This window comes from Pan troglodytes, chromosome 18, assembly GCF_028858775.2.
Source record: "Pan troglodytes isolate AG18354 chromosome 18, NHGRI_mPanTro3-v2.0_pri, whole genome shotgun sequence".
In the NCBI taxonomy this organism is placed as follows: domain Eukaryota; kingdom Metazoa; phylum Chordata; class Mammalia; order Primates; family Hominidae; genus Pan; species Pan troglodytes.
In genome coordinates this window covers 45,145,213-45,171,058 of record NC_072416.2, presented here as the reverse complement: position 1 = coordinate 45,171,058, position 25,846 = coordinate 45,145,213, and the positions used below count along the sequence as shown (strand labels likewise).

Sequence of the window (25,846 nt, the reverse complement as noted above, 5' to 3'; positions counted from 1 at the left end):
TCCTGCTCCCTGCCTGCTGAGCTCTTCTTCTGCCTCCTCTCCTCTCGCCACCCCAAGCATTTCCATGGTTTGTGTGTCACCTCCTTCAGGAAGTCTTCTCTGATGACATCACACGCAGATTTTTCCTTCAGTCAACAACCTCACATTAAGAAACTATTATGTTCTTAATTTGAGAGCCCCTTCCTCTCAAATTTTTTTGGTTCACTGTTGTCTGTAACCTATACTTAATATTGTCTTCTTACTCTCCTATTCTACTAATATGCTACATCATTATTATTTGAGATGGAGTCTCGCTGTTGCCCAAGCTGGAGTGCAGTTCAAGCGATTCTCCTGCCTCAGCCTCCCTAGTAGCTGGGACTACAGGCGCGTGCCACCACGCCCAGCTAATTTTTGTATTTTTAGTAGAGATGGGGTTTCACCATGTCGGCCAGGCTGGTCTCAAACCTCTGACCTCGGGTGACCCGCCTGCCTCAGCCTCCCAAAGTTCTGGGATTACATGCGTGAGCCACCTTTTTATATCCGTGGGAAAAAGTTCTTAAATGTTTTATTTCCTAATTGGTTCTCGTGTGCGATCTTAACTGTAGTAGGTGGTTACCTTTAGGAACCCAAACTTACCCATCTTTTATGCCCCCATTCACAGCACATGGCAAAGGGTGAAACACCTCGATATTAATTGGTGTTAAGTATGTTTTTCCTTTGTAAATCTCATGAATTATTTATGCTTTTGTACCTTTCTTGAAGGAATACAAAGTGAGAGAGAAGAGCTTAACACCTGAAAAATTTTTCAGTTGCCTGACATTGTCTTTAGCTACAATTGGTTAGACAAACGTTTACAGAGTTCCTACTACACGCAGAGACAGGCATAAATATTCTATTATGGTAAGGCCTTGATCACGGTTGTTATCTCCAGCACCAATCATTGTCTTCTGCACATAATTAACACCCAATACGTATGTGTGGAGTGAAAAAAATGAATGCAGTCGGCCTGCCTGCAAGCAGCTGATATTTTAATGGTGTGAGGGTGAGGGAGATATAAAGGATGAACAAATAAATAAATGAGGAAGGTCATATCAGTGTGATAACCGCTATGGAGAAAATAAAGCAGGATCATGAATGCCACCAACAGCCATGCAGTTGTTGGCAGACCTGGAGACTCCCATCAGCTGGCGAAGCTGCCCAGCGTAGTGGTTAGCTGCTAGGAGGGCAGCCCCGGGGGAGGTGCACAGCCCTGCCGCTCATTCGCTACGCGGCTCTGGACGAAGGGCTTCACCTCTCTGGCCTCGACTTTCCAATCCCCTAAAACCTACTTCATGAGGGGGAGTCTGAGGAGTTGGTACTAAAGTGCCTGTCAACCTGGCGGGCGCTAGGGAAACGCCGGCAGCGCCGCGGGTCGGGAACTCACCGGCGCGAGGGGCACGGAGAGCCTCGGGCTCCCTCTGCCGATGTCCGCGCTTCCCTGCCCAGGGTCGAGCAAGGCTGAGCTGGGCAAAGTTTTGACCTTGAATGGAGGTCTGGGGGACCAGGGACCGGCGCCCCTCTCTGTCTGCTAGGGCTGGCGGAGACCCGGCAGGCCAGCGAGGGTGCGGGGCCGAGGTGGGCGGCGCTTCCCGGGCGCCTCCGTCAGACGGGAGGCATCGAGGGCTCGGCCAGCTGCCCCGGGCGCCCTGCGCGGCGGCTGGGCACGGGCCATTCACTGCCCCGGCGCCGGCCTCTCGGACGAGGCCGCCGCGCAGCCACGGCGAGAGGCGCCCTCACGGCCCCCGCGCCCAGCCGGCTCCCAGCCCTAACGGCAGCCGGCGGGGAGCGACGCCGTCCCACGGCGCGAGGCCGCGGCGGGCGCGCGAGGCGCGGGGCGGGGCGGGCACATGCGCACAGGCGGCGCAGCCGGCACGCGGCGCTCGCGCTCCCTGCTTAAATGAGCCTGGGCGCCCCGCGCCCGCCACTTCAGTGGATCCCGCGCCGGGGCCGCGGGCGGAGCTGCCCGCCGGTCCCGCGCCGCGCGTCCGCACTCCTCGGCCCTCGGGCGGTCGATGGGACGGGGCGCCGCGGAGCAGGAGGCGGCGCCCGTCGGGGTGCTCGGGCCGCGCGGGAGCCCACTGGGGGGCTCGGGCATGGCGGGCCGCAGGACCTGAGCTCTCCTCAGGGGAGCGGGGAGGCAGCTGCTGGCCGGCGATGGGGACGGAGTGGGGCCGTCGCCGCCGCGCCGAGCCGTGAGCGCCGAGCCACCGCCGCCGCTACCTCAGCCCCTCGCGAAGCGCCGGGCAGCTCGGGAACATGGCCCTGGAGCGGCTCTGCTCGGTCCTCAAAGGTAAGGACCGGCGCTGGGGCCGCGGACGGCGCCCCCTGCGGGCCGAGGCTGGCGCGCCGCCCTGCCCGCGCCTCTGCGTCCCTTACCCGCGCCCGGGACCCGACGCGCCTCTTTGTCTGGCGGGGCTCGCGGCTACTTGGAGCGGACCGCGGGGCGCGCGCCCTGCCCGGCTCTCCGGGCGCGCCGCCTCTGACCCCTGCGAGTCCGGCCGACGTTCGCGGGGCGCGTGTGGAAGAGGGATCGGGTCGGGAAGGCGGCCAGGAGGCCCCTGGGCCCAGCAGGGCCCTCCGGGCTGCGCCCTCGCGCCGCTTCCGTAGAATTCCGCGCATCCCTTTGCAAAGTTGTGAGATTCCTGTCGTGGAGCGGAGGCCGCTCTTTCTCCAGATGTGATGGCAAAAAGTAATTCCACGAGAACAATAAAAACCGCGGCCGTGACGTCGTGCAGCGGTTTTCGAATAGCCCCGCGGCGCCTGCACCTCGCGGCGGGGAACGGGGCCTGCCGGGCCAGCCGGGTCCCACCTGCTGCGGCCACGGAGGCTGCGGCACCACTGCGGGCTCCGGGGGCGGCGCGCGGGCGCCGCGGACCCGGCTTGTCCCGGCCCCCGGGGAGCGCTGCTGCTCGGGTGCTTCCCGGGACGCGGCGCTCCTCGCGCTCCGCCAGAGGTCTCAGAATTCCCCGCCGCTGGTGTTCGGTTCTTACTAATTTGTTGTACTGGGAATTAAAACAGTTGGCTTGCCCAGAGCACAGAGCTCTAAAACATACTCCACCCGCTTTGCATTTCCCAGGAGGTGGTAATTTAGATGAAAATTTATATACATAGATAATTAGGATTGGGATACAAAGTTGCTCCTGAAACTCGGGCTGAATAAATCGTCTTTTCAATTTCCAAAGGGAAAACAGCACCACCACTCAGTAAAGGACTTCCCTTTTCCCCCCTGCTGATTTAAATTGAAAGCTGACATGTTTGTAATGTCGTAACATGTTCTTTTTTAAAAAATTTCGAGGGTACGGCTGAGGCATTATTAACGGTGTCAGGTATAACTCAGCACTGTATCTTAATATTTGTAGAGTGACTTTTTTCCTGCTCCCTAACAGCACTTTTTTCAAATTTGTTTTATTAGAAAGTTCAGTGTAATTTTGCTTATTTTAATTGGACACATTGTCTACTCTCCACATATTCCTAAATTCGGAATTGAGATTTCAGTAATTCGAAACGTTTAACTACCCCACTGTAAACGTATCTACAGCTTGTACTAAGGTAACCTAGGACTTTCTAGCTGATGAATATTTCACAAACCGTAAATCCATAGTGATTCCTTTATTACAATTGAAAACAACTCTGAAATTCATCCTGTGGCTTTCATATCTCTAACTCCTAATTTTTACAGTCATTCCTGGGAAAGGAATGTTTTTACTCTTTCGTGATAAACCGTATGCACACTAGGATTTCTGATCGTGTTGCTTATCTGAATTTTCTGCCGTTGTCGGATTGCGCCCTCACTACGGTAAGGTTGTCAGCATGCTACTGACCGTGCATCCGAGAGCACCCCCGGATGAAATCGCGTAGATCTGTCACGCCGCTTTACCTGCAGAACTTGATAAAATCGAGCTGGATAGGGTAGGGGCTGGTAGAGCCTCCTCCAATGGTGAAGGGATTTGCAGCGTTTCTGCCTTTGCCTTTCCCGTGGGTGCACACTGCCCTCTCTGGCTATCGTGGTGAAGCGTTGAGTTTTGCACCTTTCAGGAAACGATTCTGGTGATGGCAGAGCTACGGTGAAAACAATATAGTGTCTGGCTTTTCTTTTTTCGGTGTTAGCCTACACTATTTTTACATGCTGGAGTATTTTTAAAGCTCAAGCTGAATTATTATTGTTGTTGCTGCTATTGGTGGCGGCTTCCTAGAGAGAAAGCAAGTTATTTTTAAAGTCTTCTGTGGTATCAACTTGTAAATGCCAAGAACTGGTCTGCAAAGATTCAAGAAATTGTTAACAGTAGTTGATTCTAATACGGAAATCTAGGGGATTGAAAGACAGGAATGAAGGGAAGACTGGTTTCACTGCACACCCATTTGTATCACTTGATTTTGTATTTTTTTGTTTTTTTTTTTTTTTTACCAAATGCATGTATAATTTATTTAAAAATCAATATTTTAATTTTAAAAAGTTGCCTTTAAAAAGGTACTGGCCTTTCCCATTACAAACTACTCATTGTGTGCCCCAAGGCATGAAGAAGTTTTCCTTTTTTCCTATAAAGTTAATTGCTTTAACATCAAAGAGGTTCTTATCTGAAGCAGCTATTTAACGTTTACATAATTGTGGATATTACCCACAGAAGCCTTGTTTGAAATATTATGGTCAGTTTCTACTAAAATAAATCAGCCATAATGAGTATGTGAGATTTTAAGTAGAAAGTAATTTTAGTTCTTTAAGATGCCACTGATTATTCTTGTTTTACTTTCAGCCATTAAGACAAAAGAATAACCTTACTAGGCTTTTAAACCTTTCTTATGTTGTTGAAACTAAAAAATTCACTTTTAACTGTGATCACTCTAGGCCTCACAGAATTTGAGTTAATCTTCTGTCAAGGTTAACTAAGCATTATAGTCTCATGAAAATATTACATGAGGATTATAAATCCATTTTTTGTTCTTATTCTGCACACTTGCTTCAGGAGAATCTGTCCAACTCAGCAATATTTCAAGCTGTAGAAACTGGTTAAATTTGTAATGTAACAGCAAAAATATTCCTTGGCACTGTATTTAAAAATCTTGTCTGAGACGGTGCAAGTATTAACTCGTTTTTCATTCTTACATTTCACCCAGGACTATAAACTAGTTATACAGAAATAAGTGTGGTACTGAAAAACTTGTCCTTTAATACTAAAGCCTTATTAAAAATCAACTTTTTGGCTTTTCCTTTCAGGGGTTGGGAAAAACTGTTTTAACACTGTCAATTGAAAAGTCTTATTAAATAATGGTTTTGTTGTAGTAAATCCTCAACTGCAATCTGGTTTATCTTTCATTTTGAAATTAAAATCACTATTTAGGAAAAACCCTGCATGACAAAACAAGTTGAAATCAAAGCCATTTTCAGTCCTTTTTAGAAAAGATAGAAAAATGATAGACTAGAAATAAAGTTCATATCTGAAATTTTAAAACAATAGACTACCTCCTTCTCTTGGGGTACCACCCATCCAGCACAATCTCCTATCATTTTTCAACTTACGCTCCTGTAGAATAATTATTTATACTTAGAAATACGTCTCCCTGAGGCACTGGAGATTGAAATTATTATGATCTTTGAGTTGGAAAGGAGCATCTTAAGAGGTGGTCTAATCCAATGGTTTCCAAACTTCAGAGGAACTTTTGTGAGGAAGCACTTGAAAAAAAAAGAAAAAAGGACAACAGAACAGAGTTGCTGTGATTGGTGGGAGGCCTTGCCCTCTCAGTCACCTCAAACACCAGGATGGCTCCAAGAACTGACACTTCAACGGGTTTGTTATATTGCTTCCAAAATTACAGGGTATACTAATCTGAAAGTTCAATCCTTTCTAATCAAAATGACATTAAGAAATGTTGGTTTAAATATGCCTGGAGTAACATTGGAAATTACAGCACTAGAAGATACCAAGTAGTCTTTCAAATATGACCTGATCATATTAGAAGGTGATGGTAGTCACTGTACAGTCAGGAGGACTGATGTGTAATTAAAATAGAGCTTACAAAAGCGCCATCTCAGATCAGCTCGACTAAGGAGGAGTTTGTCACATTCTGCAGGAAAGAGAAAGCACTTGTGCTATAGAGTTACTCTTTCTTACTAAAGTGATTGGCATGTCATTAGCATATGTAGGCTGGAGTGATCCCAAAGTTCACCATCCATCTTTGTTCTTAACTAGTAAAGTATGATTGAGTTTGATTAAATTTGGGTACTTTTTTTGTTCTTTGGAACATAGTTTATCAAAAACAAGTGACTGCCATGTCAAATAGTATGTGGACTCTAATTGAACTCTGTTCTGCTGTCATTATAGGAAATGGTAATGAGCAGAGAGACCAGGTAGGTGGTTCTCTGTGTTGGATTTTAAAAGCTTTATGTTTACCACTGAGTTGCTTAACACAGGAAGACGTAGAAAGAGACACACTTAATTACTAACAAAGGTAAATTGAGCCAGCTTGAGGAAAATAACAGTGGTGGCAGGGTATCTCAGGAGGGTGGGGGGGAATCTCAGTTCTTTTCCCATCCCCTGATTTGTGCTCGCATTTAAAAAAGCGAGGTCACATGTGTGGCTACTGTTTGTTCATCCAAGATGTGTGCCTGTCAGTTACTGTGCTATGTGTTTGCCATTACAAAGAAGATGCACTGGAGTCGCGCTCAGTCACCCCCATGTGTTCATCATGTCTGTATTGAATACTGTTGAGGCCAGACAGTCTTTTAGGTTGTGGAGATGCATCAGTGAATCAGACAGACAAGGCCCTTCTTTCTAGTAAGAAGAGACAGACAACCAACAAGCCTCAAAATACCAGGTAATATAATAATGAAATAAAGCAAAATGAAGGAGAAAATGTAGCACTTATTTAGAAATTGGGAAAGCCTCACAAGACCTGAACAACAGGAAGGAATCAGCCAAAGAGATTCTAGGCCGAAGGCACAGCTGGTTCCTGAGGCAAGAATTAGCTTGATGTGTTTTGAGTGATGGGAAGGCGGCCTGTGTTCTAGTAGAGAGCACTCGGAAGGCCAGAGAGACACGCAGGCTCCAGGTCACATAGTACCTCCGAAGTCAGAGTAAGGGGCACAGATTTGTTCTAACTATAATGGGACTCTACTGGAAGATTTTAAGCAAGGCTGTGATGTGATCTGATTTGTATTTTGAAAAGGTCACTGGCTGCTGTGTACATAATACACTATAGGGACTGTGGCAGAAACTTCCATTTGTCTAGAAATGTCCATTTAACTATTTGTCAGTAATTCTCTGAATTTAACTGAGCACACAGTTCCCCAAAATGAAGACTATTTACCAGTTTCCTGTTGGTTTAGGTGACCATGTGACTAAGTCTAGCCAGTTAGATATAAGTAGAAAATGATGTGTGCAACTTAGGGGAATTGTTGTTTTTGTTGTTTAAACTTTTATTTTGAAATCATTGTAGATTATGGGCAAGCGTTTTTGTTTTGTTTTGTTTGAGATGGAGTCTTGCTCTGTCATCCAGGCTGGAGTGCAGTGGCACGATCTTGGCGCACCACAACCTCTGCCTCCCAGGTTCAAGCGATTCTCCTGCCTCAGCCTCCCCAGTAGCTGGGACTACAGGCGCGTGCCACCATGCCCGGCTAATTTTTGTATTTTTATTAGAGACGGGGTTTCACCATATTGTTCAGGCTGGTCTTGAACTCCTGACCTCATGATCCGCCCACCTCAGCCTCGCAAAGTGCTGGGATTACAGGCGTGAGTCACCGCGCCTGGCCCTGGGCAAGTGTTTTTAAAGAAAGAGAGAATGCCCTTTATCAAGTCATCATTCTTGATAACTAGAATGCAGACATGGGAGCTATAATGAAGATAGAATAGCTGGCACTCCAGCCTCATACTGGACCATAGGGTGACCTTGGAAATGAGCCTCTCACAGCTGGGTAATGAGACAGAAGGAACCCAGGTCCTGGTATTTATAGAGCCTTCACTCTGACGCTTGACTCCCTATGTCCAGCTTGTTCGCATGACAGAGCAATGTATTTCTATCTTGTTTTAAACTGTTAGTTTAGGTATTTCTGTTACTCATGCCAAACCTAATGCTAACATAGAAGTGTGCAAAATCAGTATAAGAACAAAAAAATTAAAAAACAGATGGAGAGCTGTTGAATGATCAGAAGTGAAAAGTCTGAATGCAGTCAAGTAAAATTAATCTGGAAAGGGTTCCTGGAGAAAGCAGGTTTTAGAAAATGTACTTTCATGGAAGCAAAGAGGTCCAAGGTCCCTGGCAAGTGCAGATGTTCAGAAACAAGAAGTATTTGTTGGAGCCCTTATAAGAATAGATAGTAGAGCCTTCACCTCAAGTTCACCGTTTCCAAAATCGACTCAACTCCTTTTCGCCCACCCCTGCCCTGCCCAATCCATATTGGTCCAAACATGTCTCCTGCCACCACCAAAGGAGGGAAAAGGCCACCTCTCGCTGTTGCTTTCAGTAATCTGCCATGCTCCTGTTGCAGTGGTTCTCACAGTGTGGTCCCAGCTCCAGCAGCTTCTGCATCCCTAGAGAATTTGTTAAAAGGCAGATTCTCAAGCCCTGCCTCAGACCCAGTGGATCAGAGTCTCTGAAAGTACTCCCATCTGTGAGTTAATAAACCCAAGGTGATTATGATGCACATTAAAGTTTGAGGACCACGGTCACAGTGATTCAGTTCCCACACCTGGAAGTAGAAATGCTGGTGGGATTTGCACATTTTTGAGCCTTAATATATTCTACCAGATTAACCTCCAAAAAGTTGTGCCAGTTTGTAATCCAATGGCATTATATGAGTATGTCAGTTTCCTATAGCCTGACCAACACTAGAATCTGTACATGTATATATGTATGTATGTTTGTATGTTTGTAAGGCTGAATTTTTGGGTTTTGGCACATTTTTATGATGATCTAATCTTTTTTCCCCCATTTATTATTAGTTTTTATTTATGTGTCTGTCGTTAGTAAATGAAGGTGCTCTTCACCTCAAAATATATACATAATTCACCTTCTTTTTCCCAATCTAGTATTCATTTTTTGTTTTTAGCTTGAAGGTGAGATCTATTTTTATTTCAAAGAATTAATATGTTATCCCAGAACCATTTATTAAATCCATCCTTTCACCAAGGGTTTCAAATACCATGTATATCATAATAAATTCTTGGGGCTGGGTGTGGTGACTCATGCCTGTAATCTCAGCACTTTGGGAGGCTGAGGCGGGCAGATCACTTGAGGCCAGGAGTTTGAGACCAGCCTGGCCAACACAGTGAAACCCCGTCTCTACTAAAATAGAAAAAATGAGCTGGCCGTGGTGGCGCATGCCTGTAGTCCCAGCTACTCAGGAAACTGAGGTACGAGAATTGCTTGAACCCAGAAGCAGAGGTTAAGTGAGCCAAAATCACGCCACTGCACTCCAGCATAGGCGACAGAGTGAGACTCTGTCTCAATCAGTCAATAAATAAAAATTAATTCTTGGATATATATATCTATTTCTGAGCTTTTAATTTTTTTCCATTTTGTTGTCTATAAGGTAGGTGCTGGAGAATAAGGACCTTGTCTGTTTGGTTCATTGCCACCAGGAAGTGACTCACTACCTGTTAGACAGTGGGTTCCTGCATGTATTTAACAGATCATCTGTTTCTTCCTATGTCATTGCTACATTTTTTAATTACTGTAGCTTTACAATAAATATATCATATATTGTTTTTATTTGTTCTATGTGATTTCTAAATTTTCTTTGGCCAGTATAACAAAGTCTTCAAGATGAGCATCAGAAACATTTTGTTAAGTCCAAAAACAGGACCCACTAAGAGTTTGATTAAAATATTAAATGTATGGCCTGTTGGAAAGACTCATTATCTTTGCAGCATTATTTTACTACTCAGAAACATGTTACTGCTCTGTTTTATTCAGTATATTTATTGTTTATTTATTTTAGTTTTACTTTCTTCCCTTAATAGGTGTAATAATTTTTCAAATAATTCTCTTGAGGTTTTTAGGTTTTCAATAACATTGAAATCTATAAATAATAATTTTGTCTTCTTTCCAGTATTTATTGCATTCACTAGAATTGCCACTATTAAGTAATAGTGAAAAGAATAAATTTGACTTTTTTTTTTTTTTTTTTTTGCAGTGGAAAGTAGGCCTTAAAACTGGAAGGCCTAGGAACAGAATTGTCTGCTTAGAGCTAAAATGACAGTGATTCAGGGTAAAAAGAGGAGGAATAAAGGGAGTGGCTTTGAGGATTGTTTAACAGCCTGAATAGCACCTGTCTTTTATCATCTGAGTGACTTCATTTTAGGTCAGATCTGTACACAGGTTATTATAAGACTAAATTCAACTCTAGAACCAGGAGTAACATCATAAATGGTGGACATTACCTTTCTCAAGCATCAAATCACAAGCAGTTCTCTGTACAATCAAATTGCATGGTTAAAGAGTTTAGAATTATTTTTGTGTAGATTTCTGCCTTATAGAATTAGCGCCTTCCTATATACATTATCATTGAATTCAAAGTGTAAGGTCTTCCTGTATTTGAGATATAATTGATCCTTTTGGTAAGAGGAAACAGTGGCACCTAGATTGGGAATAAAGACAGAACAAAGAACCACAGAACTGCTTCATGTGCTAAATAATTGCAGGGTTTAGCATTAATGGAATTTGTTTTAATATCTCAGCCTGATTATAACTCAAGCAGTGTACAAAGACCTTGTTATACAACTCAGGAAACTGTGTTTATAATGATACAGAATTTAGAATGGATTAATAGTCACAACTGTATTACCAAAAACTGTATCAGTAAATCTTTCTATCCCTAATTGCTGTGCAGATTCGCCCTATTCTTTATACGTCGTTTTTATATTTAGTGGCACAGCTCATTTGGTCGATTGAGTTGTGAATAGCTAGTAATTACTTGAGAAAAAAAGAAAACTGTGCAGCCCTCTAAATAAAGTTGAAAAGAATATAATAGGCTATTTGGCCTTGCAACTTTATTTTCAGTATGATTGTTCTACCTTACTTGTGTATTCTGTGCAAATTTCATAAAGCAGTTATTTTATACAGGCACATTTTTATTGGTCATTGTATACCGTAATTGTGCTGGCACAGTTCATCCCTTTGCCATAGTTGCCGTTGCTGTCTTGCCTTCAGTTTATTGGCCTCTTACATGCCCTGTCTGCTGGCTTTGTGTGGTTATTTGCTTATAGATGGATTTTTAAATGTCAAACTGGTAAATAGTTACACCTGTGATTAAGGAGGAACGGTATACTGAGCATGAAATATTGACCAGTGGCATATGATCTGAATGATATGCCTGGGGAGATAGTGTCTTCTAATGAGATAAATTGACACAAATTTGCTGAATTATCAAATACCTACTATTACCTGACTTTTCTTTTTGATCATAAATCTTCTGTTTTAAAAAAATGTTTCAAAACTCCATTCTTCTAATCAGATCCAGTGTAAAGATGTGAAGAGTTCAAGATCTCAGCATAACGTGAGATCTTCAACACTACCATCAACCAAAGAAAGGGAAGGGGGAAATTAACGTTATTGAGAAAAGACAGAGGAGACACAGAGGTCAGCAAGGATGCAAGAAACCAAGGATGAAGAGGTCAAAGAATTAGATTTTAAGATACGAACTGAATAACAAGAGCTACCTCTTAACCATTTCTACGTTGGTGACTTTGGTAGTAGACACCCAGTACGTGCTATTGAGTGAACAGTGGTAACTGTCTACCAACCACTTGCACTAGCAGACTCCAGTGCCTCCACCTCCCTCACCCCTCATGTCCTGTAAGTTGCACTTGACTCTACACCTGAACCATGTCATTAGTTTCTCCTCCTTTCCCTTTCCACTGCCGCCACTCTGCTTCAAAGATGGTAATGCAAACATGATCACCTTTCCTTCCTAATCTTCTCTCTTCTCATTAAAAGTATAGACCCCACACAACCATTAGGATTATTGGTCTAAAACACAGAAGTGATAATGTCATACACTTGTTTAAAAACCTACAAGGGCTTCTCATTATAGTTAGAAGTCCACACTTTTTAGCATGCCATTCAAAACTTGTTACAATCAGATCTCACCCAACTTTTCTCTAACCTACTGTACCGCTGTAGCCTTCCACTTGCCAACCACACTGTATTACTCAGAGTTCCCTAAAACCTGCTGTAGGTTAGAGCTCATGCCTCCATGTTTTTATTTTATTTTATTTTATTTTATTTTATGTCATTTTATGTCATTTTATGTTATGTTATTTTATGTTATGTTATTTTATGTTATTGAGGCATGGTCTCACTCTTTCGCCCAGGCAGTAGTGCAGTGGCACAATCATGGCTCACTGCAGCCTCTTAACTCCTGGGCACTAGTGATCCTCCTGCCTCAGCCTCCCAAGTGGCTAGGACTATAGGCACATGCCACCATCCCTGGCTAATTTTTTTTTTTTTTTTTTTCCGTAGAGGCAGGGCCTCTGGAACTCCTGGGCTCAAGCAATCCTCTCGCCTCGGCCTCCCAAGGTGTTGGGATTTGCAGGCATGAGCCACCAGCGCCCTGCCCTCCATGTTCTTATTTAAGCTGTTTCTTTCTCCTTTTCCTGGGCTCAAGGACTGTAAGGTCCAACCAGAGTATGCCTTCTTTTTTGGGAGTTTTCCTCATTCTATTTGCCTTAACCCCCAGCAGAATGGACCTTCTGCTTCCATTATGCCTTCTGCATATCTCCTGTTAAACTCTGTTTCACCTTGTATTGTAGATTCAACAATACATTGATTCCTTGTGGATGCTGGTTTGTCCTAATATCCATCATTTATTTAGCAGAATGCCTGGCACATAAAAGTACTATACACATTATCTCATTTAATCTTCACAACCACCAATGAGGTTGACCTATTTATACGTCATCTCCATTTTACAAATAAGTAAACTGAGCTTAAAAGGCCTCACAGCTGGTAGAAGGCAAAACTTGAACCCTAGCCTAGATTCATGAAACTCCTTAAGTCCACACTCTTAACCATTTTGCTCAATTTCTCTCTCCACACCTGTGCAACCTTGGTGCCGGCTCTTCAGTGGATACTCTGTAAGTGCCTATTCACTGAATGAATAAGTCCAGTTCACGCAGTAGTTCGGGACAGGCTGGCAGTGTGGTTTCCTTTGAAAGGGAGAGTGCAGCATCCATGAAAATGTTTCTTTAAATCTTCTAACCACATACACAAAACAATTCAATATGTTGTTGATTGGGTCTCAGAAATGTTCAACATGGAAAAAAGCTTCAGTGTTAAATATGGCTAGCCTTTGTAGCACAGAGCACAGCATAGTACTGCACAATGATAAGACAGTTTGAATTGATTTCTAGGAGACTGCTGCCCCCTTACTTCTGTCTTGATTATGAATGTTCTCAGAAAGCAGATATAATCTAATTGAACTTTCACTGCCATAGCACATTGCAGAGCCAGCTATACTGCATGTAAACTTTGAGATGGACTACAGTAAATAGAGGAATAGTTAGGATGAGCAAGGTCTGTTGCAAAAAACAAGTGTTTTTTTTTTTAAACAAAAAAACCTATTAAGTTGAAAAATGCTTTCAATGCCATGTATTATTAAATGCTTATAAATGAGTACAAAACCACTTGTCTTTTCTTGGGTTATCTTAAGGGTTAGGTAGCAAATCAGAACATAACATTTAATGCTTAAAGATCTTGAGAGTGAATTTTGAGTAATAAATAGTGATTTTAGTTCCATCTTTTTTTGTCATCCAATTTTCTTTATTGACTTAGTAAAATGTAGTATAGATTCAATTTCATAACTTTTCTTCTCTGTTATTTCTCTAGTGTTGTTAATAACAGTACTGGTAGTGGAAGGGATTGCCGTGGCCCAAAAAACCCAAGGTAAAGTACTTACATTGGTGACTTACTGCATGTTTAAGACAATGGACTGGCTTATTTGAAAGGATTGCAACTTTTGGGTACTATTTTCATAATCCCTTTGGGGTGTTCCAGTGACCTAAGGCTTTCTGTTAACCCATCAGCCTCAATTTAACTGGGTTTAGCTGCAGTTAACTAAATTGTCAGCATAAAGTCTTGCCCTGATAAATTTTTAAAATTGACATCACTAGTAGCTCCTAGCATACTGTGGATTATGTCCAAAAATTAAAGGAGATTTATATTTTATCACTAAGCAAAAATAAAAGTCCCTTTTTCTAATTTAAACAAATGAAACACTTCAATTAATATCTTATTCAAAGTCCTTTGGTTCTGTTCTTTTGTCTTGATTTATGTTTGATGATTAACTAGTGTGATTTTTTTAACCAGATTTTTATGTCTGAATTTAGTACATTTCCACGGTAACGTTGTTTGTTTTTTTATTTTCATCTAAGTAATACATACACATGATAAAAATCAAAGCATTCCTAAAAAGTTAATTAGGAAAAATGAGTTCCCCATCTTGCCCTACGTAACTTCCTGCTCCATGGAAATAATCACTCTTAGCTGATTCTTTTGGTATTTCCCTTCCTTTCTCTAAATAACATGCTGTATTGCTACTTCTTGGTTATTTCAGTTTTATAAATTAGATAATGATTTTTCACCGTGGAAGATGAGAATTTAGCTCTTTCACGCACCTACCGTCCACCCCATCCATATTTGAGTGTTCTCGTACCTTGCATTTGTAGCACCCTTCTCAACACAGTTCTGTCATAATTCTGGTTAACTCAGTATTCAGGATTTACATTAAGTCACTCATTCAGCTGAATTTTGTCTTTAGGAAATCTTCTTTTTTTTTTCTGTTTTAATTTTTAAAATTCCCTTTCCTCCATTTTCTCTCTTTTGCCTTTTCAGGAATTCTATTATTTTACTTGGTTATGGCCCTCTTGGTTTTCGTTTCTGGCTCTTCTGTTTTCCATCTTTTTGCTCCACATTCTCTGAGACTTCCTCAACTTTACCTCTAAACCGGGAGTTAGAACACTTTTTCTGTAAAGGGTCAGATCGTAAGTGTTTAAGGCGCTGTAGGTCCTACAGTCTCTGAAGCAACTCTTTGAATTCCTCAACTATTCTGTCCTGGAACAAAAGCACACAAATGATGGGGATGGGTATATTCCAGTAAAACTTTATTTACAGCAGGCTCCAGGTCATGTTTGGCCCAGAGTCATAGTTTGCTGAACTCTGCTCTAAATGTTCTGCTGATTTTTTTCATCTCTTCTGTTTTTGGAAGCTTTTTTGGTTCTGTTTTCTGAATATAATATTGTTTGTACAGTATCTTTGTTTTTGTCTTATGGATTTACTTGCTTTTCTTTCTCAGGATATTAAATGATTGTTTTGTGGTGGTGGTGGTGGTTTTTAAATATTTTTCTTGCATAGTCTTTATCTCCTCAGAGTTGCTTTTCTCCAGTTTTTTTTTATTATTATTATTTATTTGTTTATTTATATTAGAGATTTTCCTCCAATGTCTGGTGATCCTTGAGGGCTCATATTTTAAGAGGGGCACTAAAAACTGATCGTTAACTGTCTGCAGATGTGGGCAAGGATCAGTTACTGGCTCTCACTGTTGATAGATCTGACATTGGGGAACTCCTGCATCTGCATCAAGCCTTTCCTAGGGGCTGTTTCGATTCCCAGAGAAGAATCTTTTCTTTTCCTGCTTAAAGTCTCAATATCTGACCAGGAGGCCTTTGTGGGAGTTAAGCAGGAAACGAAGGCTGGGACATGTGCTAACATTCACTCATCTCCCTGTTTTCGTTCTCAACTGTGCCTGGTGTCCCCTAGTCCAGTAACCCTGTTGTTTTACCTTCTCCAAAGAAATCACCTTTAGTATTCTGAGGTGGTTGTAGAGCTGCTAGATTTGTGGAGGAGGAAAGGGTACTGAAAATCCAACTCATTCTAAACAGACTTTTAACTAGCCTTGTGTTTTTAAAAAGCCCAATTTCACTCACCACCCCCCACCCCACTTCCTGGTACTGCCAGTTGTTACTGCTATATCTACCCCTCTCTGTTTAAGAGTTTATACCCTTTTAAAAATCCTTTTATTGTTGTTTAAGTGGAGTTTGAGGAAGGAGCTCAGCTACGTGCATGTGTTTAGTCTACAATCTTCAACTAAAATCCCTCTGTAACCTTTGAATCATCTTTTACTGTTGTGTTAAACTAAGTTTGAGGGCCCCATATCAGAGATCAACTCCTGGGATGCCTTTATTTTTAGGTTAGAACTGAATTGTATTGCATCTTACTGACTTAGCAGATTCCCCCATATGGTTTTGCCCTTTGTTAAGTGCCTATAAGCCCTTTATTTCCCTGTTCTCTTACACGGCAAACTTGTCCTCTCCCAGCAAGTTTTCCCTCCCTCTCTTTCACTTCTGTACTCAATTTATTGTGCTAAATTTGACAGTGGTTCTTAGAAAATTTTATATGTGTAGCATAGAGTGAGCAATCGTTTGGAAAGTGGTGGGGGAAAGAGAAGAATGATTCTCTTTTGCTGTAATGAGTGTTTTAAATGCCGTTTTTCCCTAAGATGGACAAAATATTGGAATCAAGCATATTCCTGCAACCCAGTGTGGCATTTGGGTTCGAACCAGCAATGGAGGTCATTTTGCTTCGCCAAATTATCCTGACTCATATCCACCAAACAAGGAGTGTATCTACATTTTGGAAGGTATTTGAACGATTTCTTTTATTGGATGAATTTTTACTTTATTGTAAAACTAAATATGTTGGTAAAAATGACCTATGTAAACCAGTTTGAATGAAATTTAAACATGTATTTGAATTAAACTATAGTAATGATAAGTATTTCTGCATATTGAATACATTAACAAGATACTATCAGAAATGTTAGGGGATGTTTGAATCTCCCAAAGTATAATTCAACTAGGTACATTAGTATGTATGAAAAATTTCTTTCTCTGATAAGAAACTTAAACTTACTGGCATCCCTTATAAGGCTTAATTCAAATTTATGTCCACATAAGTGAGTTCTTTTCATTTCTTCTGTTTATTTTTCTGTGTATTGTGGTACGTTGTATCTTGAACTAAGTATTAGCTTCTTGACTCTTCAGTTTGAATCACTCAAAAATATTTAATTTAGTAGATAGCATATGCCAATGGAAAAGATTACTACAGTTCTACAGAGTAGCATTATTTTTAATGTAAGATACAACATTTATCATGACTTGTATAGCAATTCTCACTAAGACCTTTGTCTATGAAGCAGTTAGCAGAACAGTTATTCTGCTTTTCTCATTTGTGTCAGTACATTTATATTCTTTCTTGTTTGTGTTGTCCTGATTTGCTTACTCTTATTTTCTAGCTGCTCCACGTCAAAGAATAGAGTTGACCTTTGATGAACATTATTATATAGAACCATCATTTGAGTGTCGGTTTGATCACTTGGAAGTTCGAGATGGGCCATTTGGTTTCTCTCCTCTTATAGATCGTTACTGTGGCGTGAAAAGCCCTCCATTAATTAGATCAACAGGGAGATTCATGTGGATTAAGTTTAGTTCTGATGAAGAGCTTGAAGGACTGGGATTTCGAGCAAAATATTCATTTATTCCAGGTAAAGAATAAGTTATCTTTTAAGTGGTTGGGCATCTCACTCTAACTCTGATTTTAGAATCTTAAGGTTAGAAAAGAGATTAATTTGGTCAAGTTAATCGAATCAAGATTTTAAACAAATTAGCAAAGTCAAAGGGAAATTAGTCCATGAACAAATAAGAAGTTAATAGAAATTGGACGTAGAAACGTATCACTTGAATTTTGAAGCATATCAGAGATAGTGCCACATTTTCTTAGATTTTTTTCTGTCTTATAGCACATGCTCAGGCTAACATTTAAAATACATTTAAAAATAAATAATATTAAAAATAATTCAACAAATTGTCTTGTTTTCAGAATTCCCACAAAAATTGTTTTGTATGATTTTTCTCATTTAGCTGTTAGAATTAACCACTCAACTGAATGAATACTCTAGAATATATTGAGCAATAGAAAGAATACTGCTCTGCACTCGGATGTCAAAGATCTGGGTTTGAATTCTTTCTCTGCCTCCTAATAGCTGTAAGACGATTAAGCACAGAATTATGTTTGAGATTGGCCATTAGTAAAATGGGAATGCCTGCTGTGTTAGTTTATTGATGCTGCCATAACTAATTACCTCAAATTTGGCCACTTCAAACAGCAGAAACTGATTTTCTCGCCGTTGGGGAGACCAGAAGTCCAAAATTGAGCAGGGCCTCACTCCCTCTAGGAACCTGGGGGAGAATCCGGTCTTTGCTCCTTCCAGCCTCCAGTGCGTGCCCCAGCATTGCTGGACTGTGGCTGCATCACCTCAGTCTCAGCCTCCCTCTTCACAGCTCTTTCTACTCTTTTCAAGATCCTTAACCTAATGGCATCTTTTGTCTTGTAATATTTACTCTTTTAAAAAACTGTGTGTGTGTGTATATATAGATACATATATAAGTGCACCCTACTACTCACAGGTTATGGGGATTCCAATATGTGTATACTGGGGGGCTACTGTACCATCAGCCTGCTCCACCCGTGTTACCTGCCCCACAGTAGGTGAGAACACTCTGAGAACTGTAAAGCCCTGTCCAGTATGGCGTGTACATATCCCTAATGCACAAACAGAGATGTGCAAGTTATTGTTCCTGTCTTCACCAAGCTTACACACTAACAAGATGAAAAAATAACAGTAAAACAACTGCATGATCTTTTTGCTTTTATTTTTCATGCAAGAAATTTAATTGGAAAAAATTAAAACATTGAAATGAAAAGAAAATATCCATAATCCTTCCACCCTGTATATAAAATCAGTGTCAACAATTTGGTGTATATCCCTTCCAGTGTTTTTCTATATCTGTTTCTTTTGTTTGTTATACAAGATTGGGATTGTGGTACACATATAACTTTATTATCTGTTTTTTTTGCCTGAAAAACAGATGTTTGCCTGTTAGTACTTATGTAGGAAATTTTAAGCTTTGCTTCAGTATTTTATCTGCTCTTTTTAAACATTTTTTTCTATATTCTCCATAGCCAACCAAGTATTTATTTGCACAATGCCAAAAGGATATTTCCAAAAAGTAAAAATTGTCTAATAGACTTTATTTTTTAGAACAGTTTTAGGTTCACAGCAAAATTACACAGGAAGTAGAGTTACCATAGCCTCCTGCCTCCCTTTCCATCAGCATCTTGCACAAGAGTGGTGCATTTGTTACTAATGATGAGCCAACATCCATGCATCATTATCACCCAAAGCCTGTAGTTGACATTAGGGTTCACTCGCAGTAGGGTGTGCTCTGTGGGTTTTGACAAATGCATGATGACATGTATCCGCCCTTACAGAACCATACAGAACAGTCCCACTGCCCTAACAGTCCCCCGTGCTCTGCCTGTTGGTCCCTCCCTTTCCCCAAACCACTGGCAATCGCTGATCTCTTCAGTATCTCCCTAGTCTTGCTATTTCCAGAATGTCATGTAACTGGAATTATACAGTATGGAGCCTTTTCCAGTTAGCAATATGCATATAAGTTTCCTCCATGTCTTTTTGTGGCTTGATAGCTCATTTTTTACACCAAATAATACTTCATTGTCTAGATGTACCATGGTTTGTGTATCCATTCTACTGAAGGACATCTTGATTGCTTCCACATTGTAGCAATTATGAGTAAAGCTGCTATTCATGTGCAGGTTTTTGTGTGGACGTGAGTTAATTCATTTGAGTAAATTCTAATACATGCCACAACATGGATGAACCTTGAAACATTATGCTAAGTGAGATGAGCCAGACGCAAAAGCACAAATATGACTCCATATATATAAGGTATTTAAAGTAGTAACATTCATAGAAACAGAAAGTGGAATGGTTATCAGGGTATGTGGGGGAAGGGGGAAGGGGAGTTAATGTTTAATGGGTGTAGACTTTCAGCTTGGGATGATTAAAAATTCTGAAAATAAAAAAATGGTGATGGTTGTACAACATTGTAAATGTGCTTAATGCCACTGAATTGTAAACTTAAAAATGGTGGAGCCAGGCGTGTGGTGCACACGTGTCATTCCAGCTACTCGGGAGGCTGAGGCTGGAGGATTGCATGAGCCCAGAAGTTCGAAGTTATAGTGAGCTATGATCACACCACTGCACTGCAGCCTGGATGACAGAGCAACACCCTGTCTTAAAAAAGATCAACATTATGAATTTTATGTTATGTATAATTTACCACAATTAAAAAGTAGTAGCAGCCAGATGTGGTGGCTTACACCTGTAATCCCAGCACTTTGGGAGGCTGAGGTGGGTGGATCACATGAGGTCAGGAGTTTGAGATCAGCCTGGCCAACATGGCAAAACCCCGTCTCTACTAAAAATACGACAGTTAGCTGGGCGTGGTGGTGCACGTCTGTAATCCCACCCACTCAGGAGGCTGAGGCAGGAGAATCGTTTGAACCTGGGAGGTGGAGGTTGCAGAGAGCCAATATTACACCACTGTACTCCAGCCTGGGCAACAGAGCAAGAATCTGTCAAAAAAAAAAAAAAAAAAAAACTAGTAGCTAGTAAGCTGTTTTTTCACAGTGGCAGGGAAAAGAAAGATACACAGGATATCCTGCCTTGTAAAATAGTCCACAGGAGTTTGAGAACCAATAGTTTATATCAAAATGACTGATTGGATTAAATTGGTCAGGTATTTTATTTTTATTAACTAAATCAACTAACTGAAGTAATTGAAACATTAGTGTCATGAAGACACTGTTAGAATAGATGGTGGCTGCACATAAGTTTAGACTACTTGACAGAAAAAGACATCCAAAGAATACTCTTATTTGAATAATGTTTTTAAATATTTAAAGACAAAGTCAGCCAACTTCATATGTAAAGATACTTACTTTGGAGTCAAGTAGCTCTTTTTCCTCTATTCATGTTATAGATCATGAGAGCAACTTTAAATGGCCTGTAGTTAAAATATAGACAAAGTATAATAAAATGCTTAGGATTTCTAGAGTTTATCACCTTTCATTTGCATTTTATAGTGCTTCACAGTTTTGATAGACATTTAATTTTGTGCTAATGACTAATGTCAGGAGGATTATGTAATATTTTATTTTACAGATGAGGAAACTGAGTCAGGTTAAGTGATTTTCTTGGTTCATAGGATGGCAAATCCAGGACTAGATTGCATTTCACTAGGCAATACTTCCTACTCTTATCATGTTGCCTTTATAATGTGGATGAGGTCACATTGGAGAAAAGCCTTATTTAAAAAAATGTGGATGAGGAGTCCACAATTTTATCACTAAAAGAGAAAACCAACACATGTCAAAATAAATAGGCAATGCATAATTAGCTAAATATGTCTGTCTGATGTTATTTCAAGTCATGTTAATAAAATAAATTTTGTCTAGGAGGTGGTAAATCTGGAAGAAACCTATTAACAATGGTGAGAAGTTCATATTTTTTTAATGAAATTCTCTACTGAGGGAGAGGCTCTTAATGGGTTGTTAGTTCCTGGATGTAACTGAGATAATTATGGACATTTTAATGCAATAATGACAATATCCTAGATTTCTGGAATACATATAAAATAGTTCTGATTAATCTGCCAGACAGTTCCTGTGATTCCCCTCCGCCATGCCGTTTAAGATTTAAATTTCTCTTTGACATTTCTCTGCAAAAGAGCAGAAGTGTCTATTGTCCTCTTTCAGCAAGGATGAGTTTTGTTTATAAAGTTAAAAAGAAAAGTTGCTGAGATATATTCTACATAAGCTAATAATTTTTTTCCACTTTTTAAAATATGTAATTTGATAACTTCCTAAAGTATCTGGAATTAAAAACAGTTTTAACAGGAATTGAGTCTCTAGTTGTACACAATTAAATTGCGTATTGAAATAGATTTTCCAGTCCGGGTGCAGTGGCCTATGCCTGTAATTCCAGCACTTTGGAAGGCCGAGGCAGGCAGATCACAAGGTTGGGAGTTTGAGACCAGCCTGACCAACATAGTGAAATCCTGCCTCTACTAAAAATATAAAAAATTAGCTGAGCGTGGTGGCAGACACCTGTAATCCCAGCTACTCGGGAGGCTGAGGCAGGAGAATTGCTTGAACCCGGGAAGCAGAGGTTGCAGTGAGCCGAGATTGTGCCACTGTACTCCTGCCTGGGCAACAGTGTGAAACTCCATCTCAAAAATAAACAAAAATAAAGAAATAGATTTTCCAGAAATCTGAGACATTTTAGACAACCCAGCAATTTTTTTTATTCTGGCTCTTAGGTATATACACAGGTTCTATCTGAACTTTAAAATAATTTTTTAAAGATACCTGTGTTTATAATTTCTAAAACTTCATTTTTATTGTGGTAAAAAATATACATAACAAAATTTACCCTTTAACCTTTTTTTTTTTTTTAAGACTCATTTTGTCACCTAGGCTGAAGGGCAATAGTGCTATCTCTGCTCTCTGCAGCCTCAACCTCCTGGGCTCAAAAGATCCTCCCAGGTCAGCTTCCCAAGTAGCTGGCACTACAGGCATGAGCCACCATGCCCAGCTCTCTTTAACCATTTTTAAGTATGTAATTCAGTGGCGTTAAGTACATTCACAGTATTATGCAACTATTACCACCATCCATTTAAGCCGAAGTTTAGAAGACAAATTGTAATATGATTCAGCAGAAAGGAACTTCATTCCTTTTTAAGGCCAAATAATATTCTGGTATATTGTATATGTAATGTTCTGTTTACCTGTTCAGCTCTGACAGTTGATGTGAGTTTGCAAGTAGCATAAATAAATTATTCACTATGGAATCAAAAATATAAACGTGATTAAATAAATGTCAATCCTGTAAGTGAGCTCCTAAATGACCAATGATATGTAGTTTTCACCAATGAAAGCTTCTCTTACCTTGCTATGAAATGGAACGTTAGATGTAATGTAAGACATCGAGGGTTAAAGTAACTGTCTCAGTACCAATGACTTTCTTCTTTTTTCTGTTACAGATCCAGACTTTACTTACCTAGGAGGTATTTTAAATCCCATTCCAGGTTTAGTATATTACCACTTGTTCCTCTTGGCATTTTTGATCAGTCTTATGTTCCTTTGAACACCTTTCATGTATTCCTTCCAGATTGTCAGTTCGAGCTCTCGGGAGCTGATGGAATAGTGCGCTCTAGTCAGGTAGAACAAGAGGAGAAAACAAAACCAGGCCAAGCCGTTGATTGCATCTGGACCATTAAAGCCACTCCAAAAGCTAAGGTATTATTATGTATTGAGTCACTTCAGAGAAGAACATCATGATAAGGCATGATTTGCAAAATGTGTAATTTTGGTTTGTGTAAATATTTATTGACTACATAAACTGATACTGCAACTTTTTAAAATGTATTTTATTTCACTTACTTTATTGGCATCTACTAAGATCCCAGCATTATTATAGTTAAACTGAAATTCCTGAAATTCTTCAGGAATATTACATATATATTAAGATTCTCAATTATAAAAGATTAAGATTCTTAAGACCTGTCAGTTCCCAGAGTGTGCATATTGATCAGTATGATTATAGATTCATTAACATCTTTATGAGGAAGAAAATAGGCTACAAGAGGTGAAAATGTGTTCTCAAAAGTTACAGAGTTGGTCGTAGCAATCTAAAAGCGAAAACCCAAATGTGTCGAGTCTGTTCTTACCCTGCCATCCTCTGCTACTCATGGGGTGCTTTTATTGGAAAGAACTGCAGGGAAGGATGTTTTTAAATAACTCTGACAGATTGAGATTGGATACTTTTGCATTTAATGTATACTTCTAGGAATATCAACAGAGTTAAAATTATATTTAATGCGTATTATGTAAAAAGAGGGAAAAGAGGAGAGAGTGAGGGTGGGAAAACATACCTCTCAAGAATCATGAAAATCAGATTTAAAGATTGGGTAATATGATAGATAAGGTAACCTGAAAACCCATCTGCTAGAAGACACGTGGAAACATTGGGTAAAATATGACAAATAATTCTTTTAAAAGCATATGTGTAAGCTCCAGGAAGGAGAAAAAGAGGGTAATGCTTACGGATGAGAAATGAAGAGAGAGAACTATAAATTAATAAACTGAAATTGATGTTACAGATGCCCCTGGCTGACTTTTATAACCTGTTACTGCACTGGGGTAGACATACTGGGAGCTTCCTTTTAATTCCCATACTGAGAAAAGAAGAGTCCTGGGGTTCACATGGCCTTTGTGAGACTCACATGAAGCTGGAGCCCTCAAAGGGAGGCAACTCACATGGAAGCATAGATTAGAAAAAATGTTTCACTACCACATGCTGATGACAAAGAAGCTTGTTTTTCTGGGTTTAGTCTCAGGGTGGGGTTGGAGGTGAGGCTGGGGTCCCCCCTAGCTTTATACTTAGAAACCCTGCCTTTATTAGGGTTTGAGAAATAAATTTACATTCCCTGCTCAACCCAGGAGTCATGAAGTCCAAAGACTGACAGAATGGTCCTGGGTGCATTAAACCTTTGAGTCACCTGGCAAAAATAAATCTAAAAGTCACCAAGAAAGCTGCAGGGTTGGCATGGATAAAACACTGCTGCAGGTCAGCTCACAGCCTGCAGATTCTAAAACCCCTATGCTCACAGCCCACCATGGGTACGAGTTCACCGACATAACAAACAGGAAGGAGTTCCTTAGATCCCCAAGAACTTGAGTGTTTCACGTATCCTACAAGAAGGAAACAGAGATGAGAAAGAAAAATGACCACGTCCATTTTTAAAATAACCAAATAGGAGGTCTATAAGTTAAAAGTATGGCTATTAAAAGATGTGTCTGAGGAAATTACCCAGAGTGTATCGCTGGAAGAGGTGGCAGTTTATTGGGATTTTCCATAACTGATAGTCTGTAGTGTGTAAGTCTGATGCCCGGATGTTCACGCACACATGTGACGTGCGCCTCCCTCCAGCCTTGTTACCATGTTGGCACATTGCCTATCTGACGTGAAAAGGAAAAAAAAGAAAAAAAAATTCAAGAACTGATGAAAAGCATGACACAGGGTGACTCCCAAGCAGGAAAAAAAAATTTAAGTGACACTGACATTGTACCCCACAGACAAGGAGAAAAGTTATTAAACAATAGAGAAAATAGTCTACAAAAGGATGCTATTAAGATTGACACCAGAATTATCAATAGCAAAATAGAAGCCTGAAGACAATAGAATAATGTCTTCATAGTGTTAAAGAGTGTTCATTGTCATTTAAGAATGAAGGCAGTGGCGGGGATGTGGGGATGATTAATGGGTACAAAAGTATAATTAGATAGAATTAATATCTGGTATTTGATAGCACAACACAGTGACTACAGTCAACAATTTATTGTACAGTTTAAAATAAGCATAATTGGGTTATTTGTAACACATGATAAATGCTTGAGATGATGGATCCCCCATTTATCCTAATGTAATTATTATGCACTGTATACCTATATCATGATAGCTCATGTACCCTATAAATACATACATCTATTATATACCCATAAAAGTAAAAAATAAAAGAATGAGGGCAAAATTAAGATGTTTCTCTGCAAAGTAATAAATGAATTAAATGCTACAGTTAAAATCCAAATATATCTTGTTTACGGGATAATTACAGGAAAATTTGAAAATACAAAACTAGGAAAGAAATAACAGACAAATGTCAAAAAAGAGCTGATGTAAGTATTAAAACAAATCAAGAATGTCTCTATCTCACTAGATAAATCTCAGGTATTAATATAGCCTTAAAATGCACAAAACAGGTTGTTGATTGTCAAGGAAAATTGACAGATCCGTAACATATTGGTAATTTTTTTTTACTTCTTAGTAATTAACAGTTCAAGCATACAAAAAGTTAAT

At 40.2% G+C, this 25,846-nt stretch overlaps 1 protein-coding gene, 1 long non-coding RNA gene and 1 other non-coding gene across 7 annotated transcripts in view; 2 read left to right on the top strand and 1 right to left on the bottom strand.

The window, feature by feature from the left end:
* Positions 1 to 1,829, bottom strand: part of LOC134808753 (uncharacterized) — a 44,455-nt gene extending 42,626 nt beyond the window's left edge. Inside the window, exon 1 of the long non-coding RNA XR_010152344.1 lies at positions 1,403 to 1,829. This is a non-coding gene — a long non-coding RNA (uncharacterized LOC134808753). The remainder of the gene's footprint in view (positions 1 to 1,402) is intronic.
* A 112-nt stretch (positions 1,830 to 1,941) lies between these two features.
* NETO2 (neuropilin and tolloid like 2) overlaps positions 1,942 to 25,846 on the top strand; it is a 58,880-nt gene continuing 34,975 nt past the window's right edge. Inside the window, exons 1-6 of one of the 5 annotated variants that reach the window (XM_016929793.3) lie at positions 1,942 to 2,308; positions 13,837 to 13,893; positions 16,505 to 16,645; positions 17,300 to 17,548; positions 22,971 to 22,994; positions 23,099 to 23,226. In XM_016929793.3, the coding sequence (XP_016785282.1) occupies positions 2,275 to 2,308; positions 13,837 to 13,893; positions 16,505 to 16,645; positions 17,300 to 17,548; positions 22,971 to 22,994; positions 23,099 to 23,226 (633 nt within the window). In that variant the 5' untranslated portion in view covers positions 1,942 to 2,274. Of the gene's footprint in view, positions 2,309 to 11,464; positions 11,806 to 13,836; positions 13,894 to 16,504; positions 16,646 to 17,299; positions 17,549 to 22,970; positions 23,016 to 23,098; positions 23,227 to 25,846 lie in introns of those variants that run through there. The other 4 variants (XM_016929792.3, XM_016929794.3, XM_063797110.1 and 1 more) reach the window with 4 other exon arrangements.
* Positions 24,852 to 24,954, top strand: LOC112205969 (small nucleolar RNA U13). Its single transcript, XR_002940101.1, has one exon. It is a non-coding gene; the product is annotated as a small nucleolar RNA U13 (small nucleolar RNA).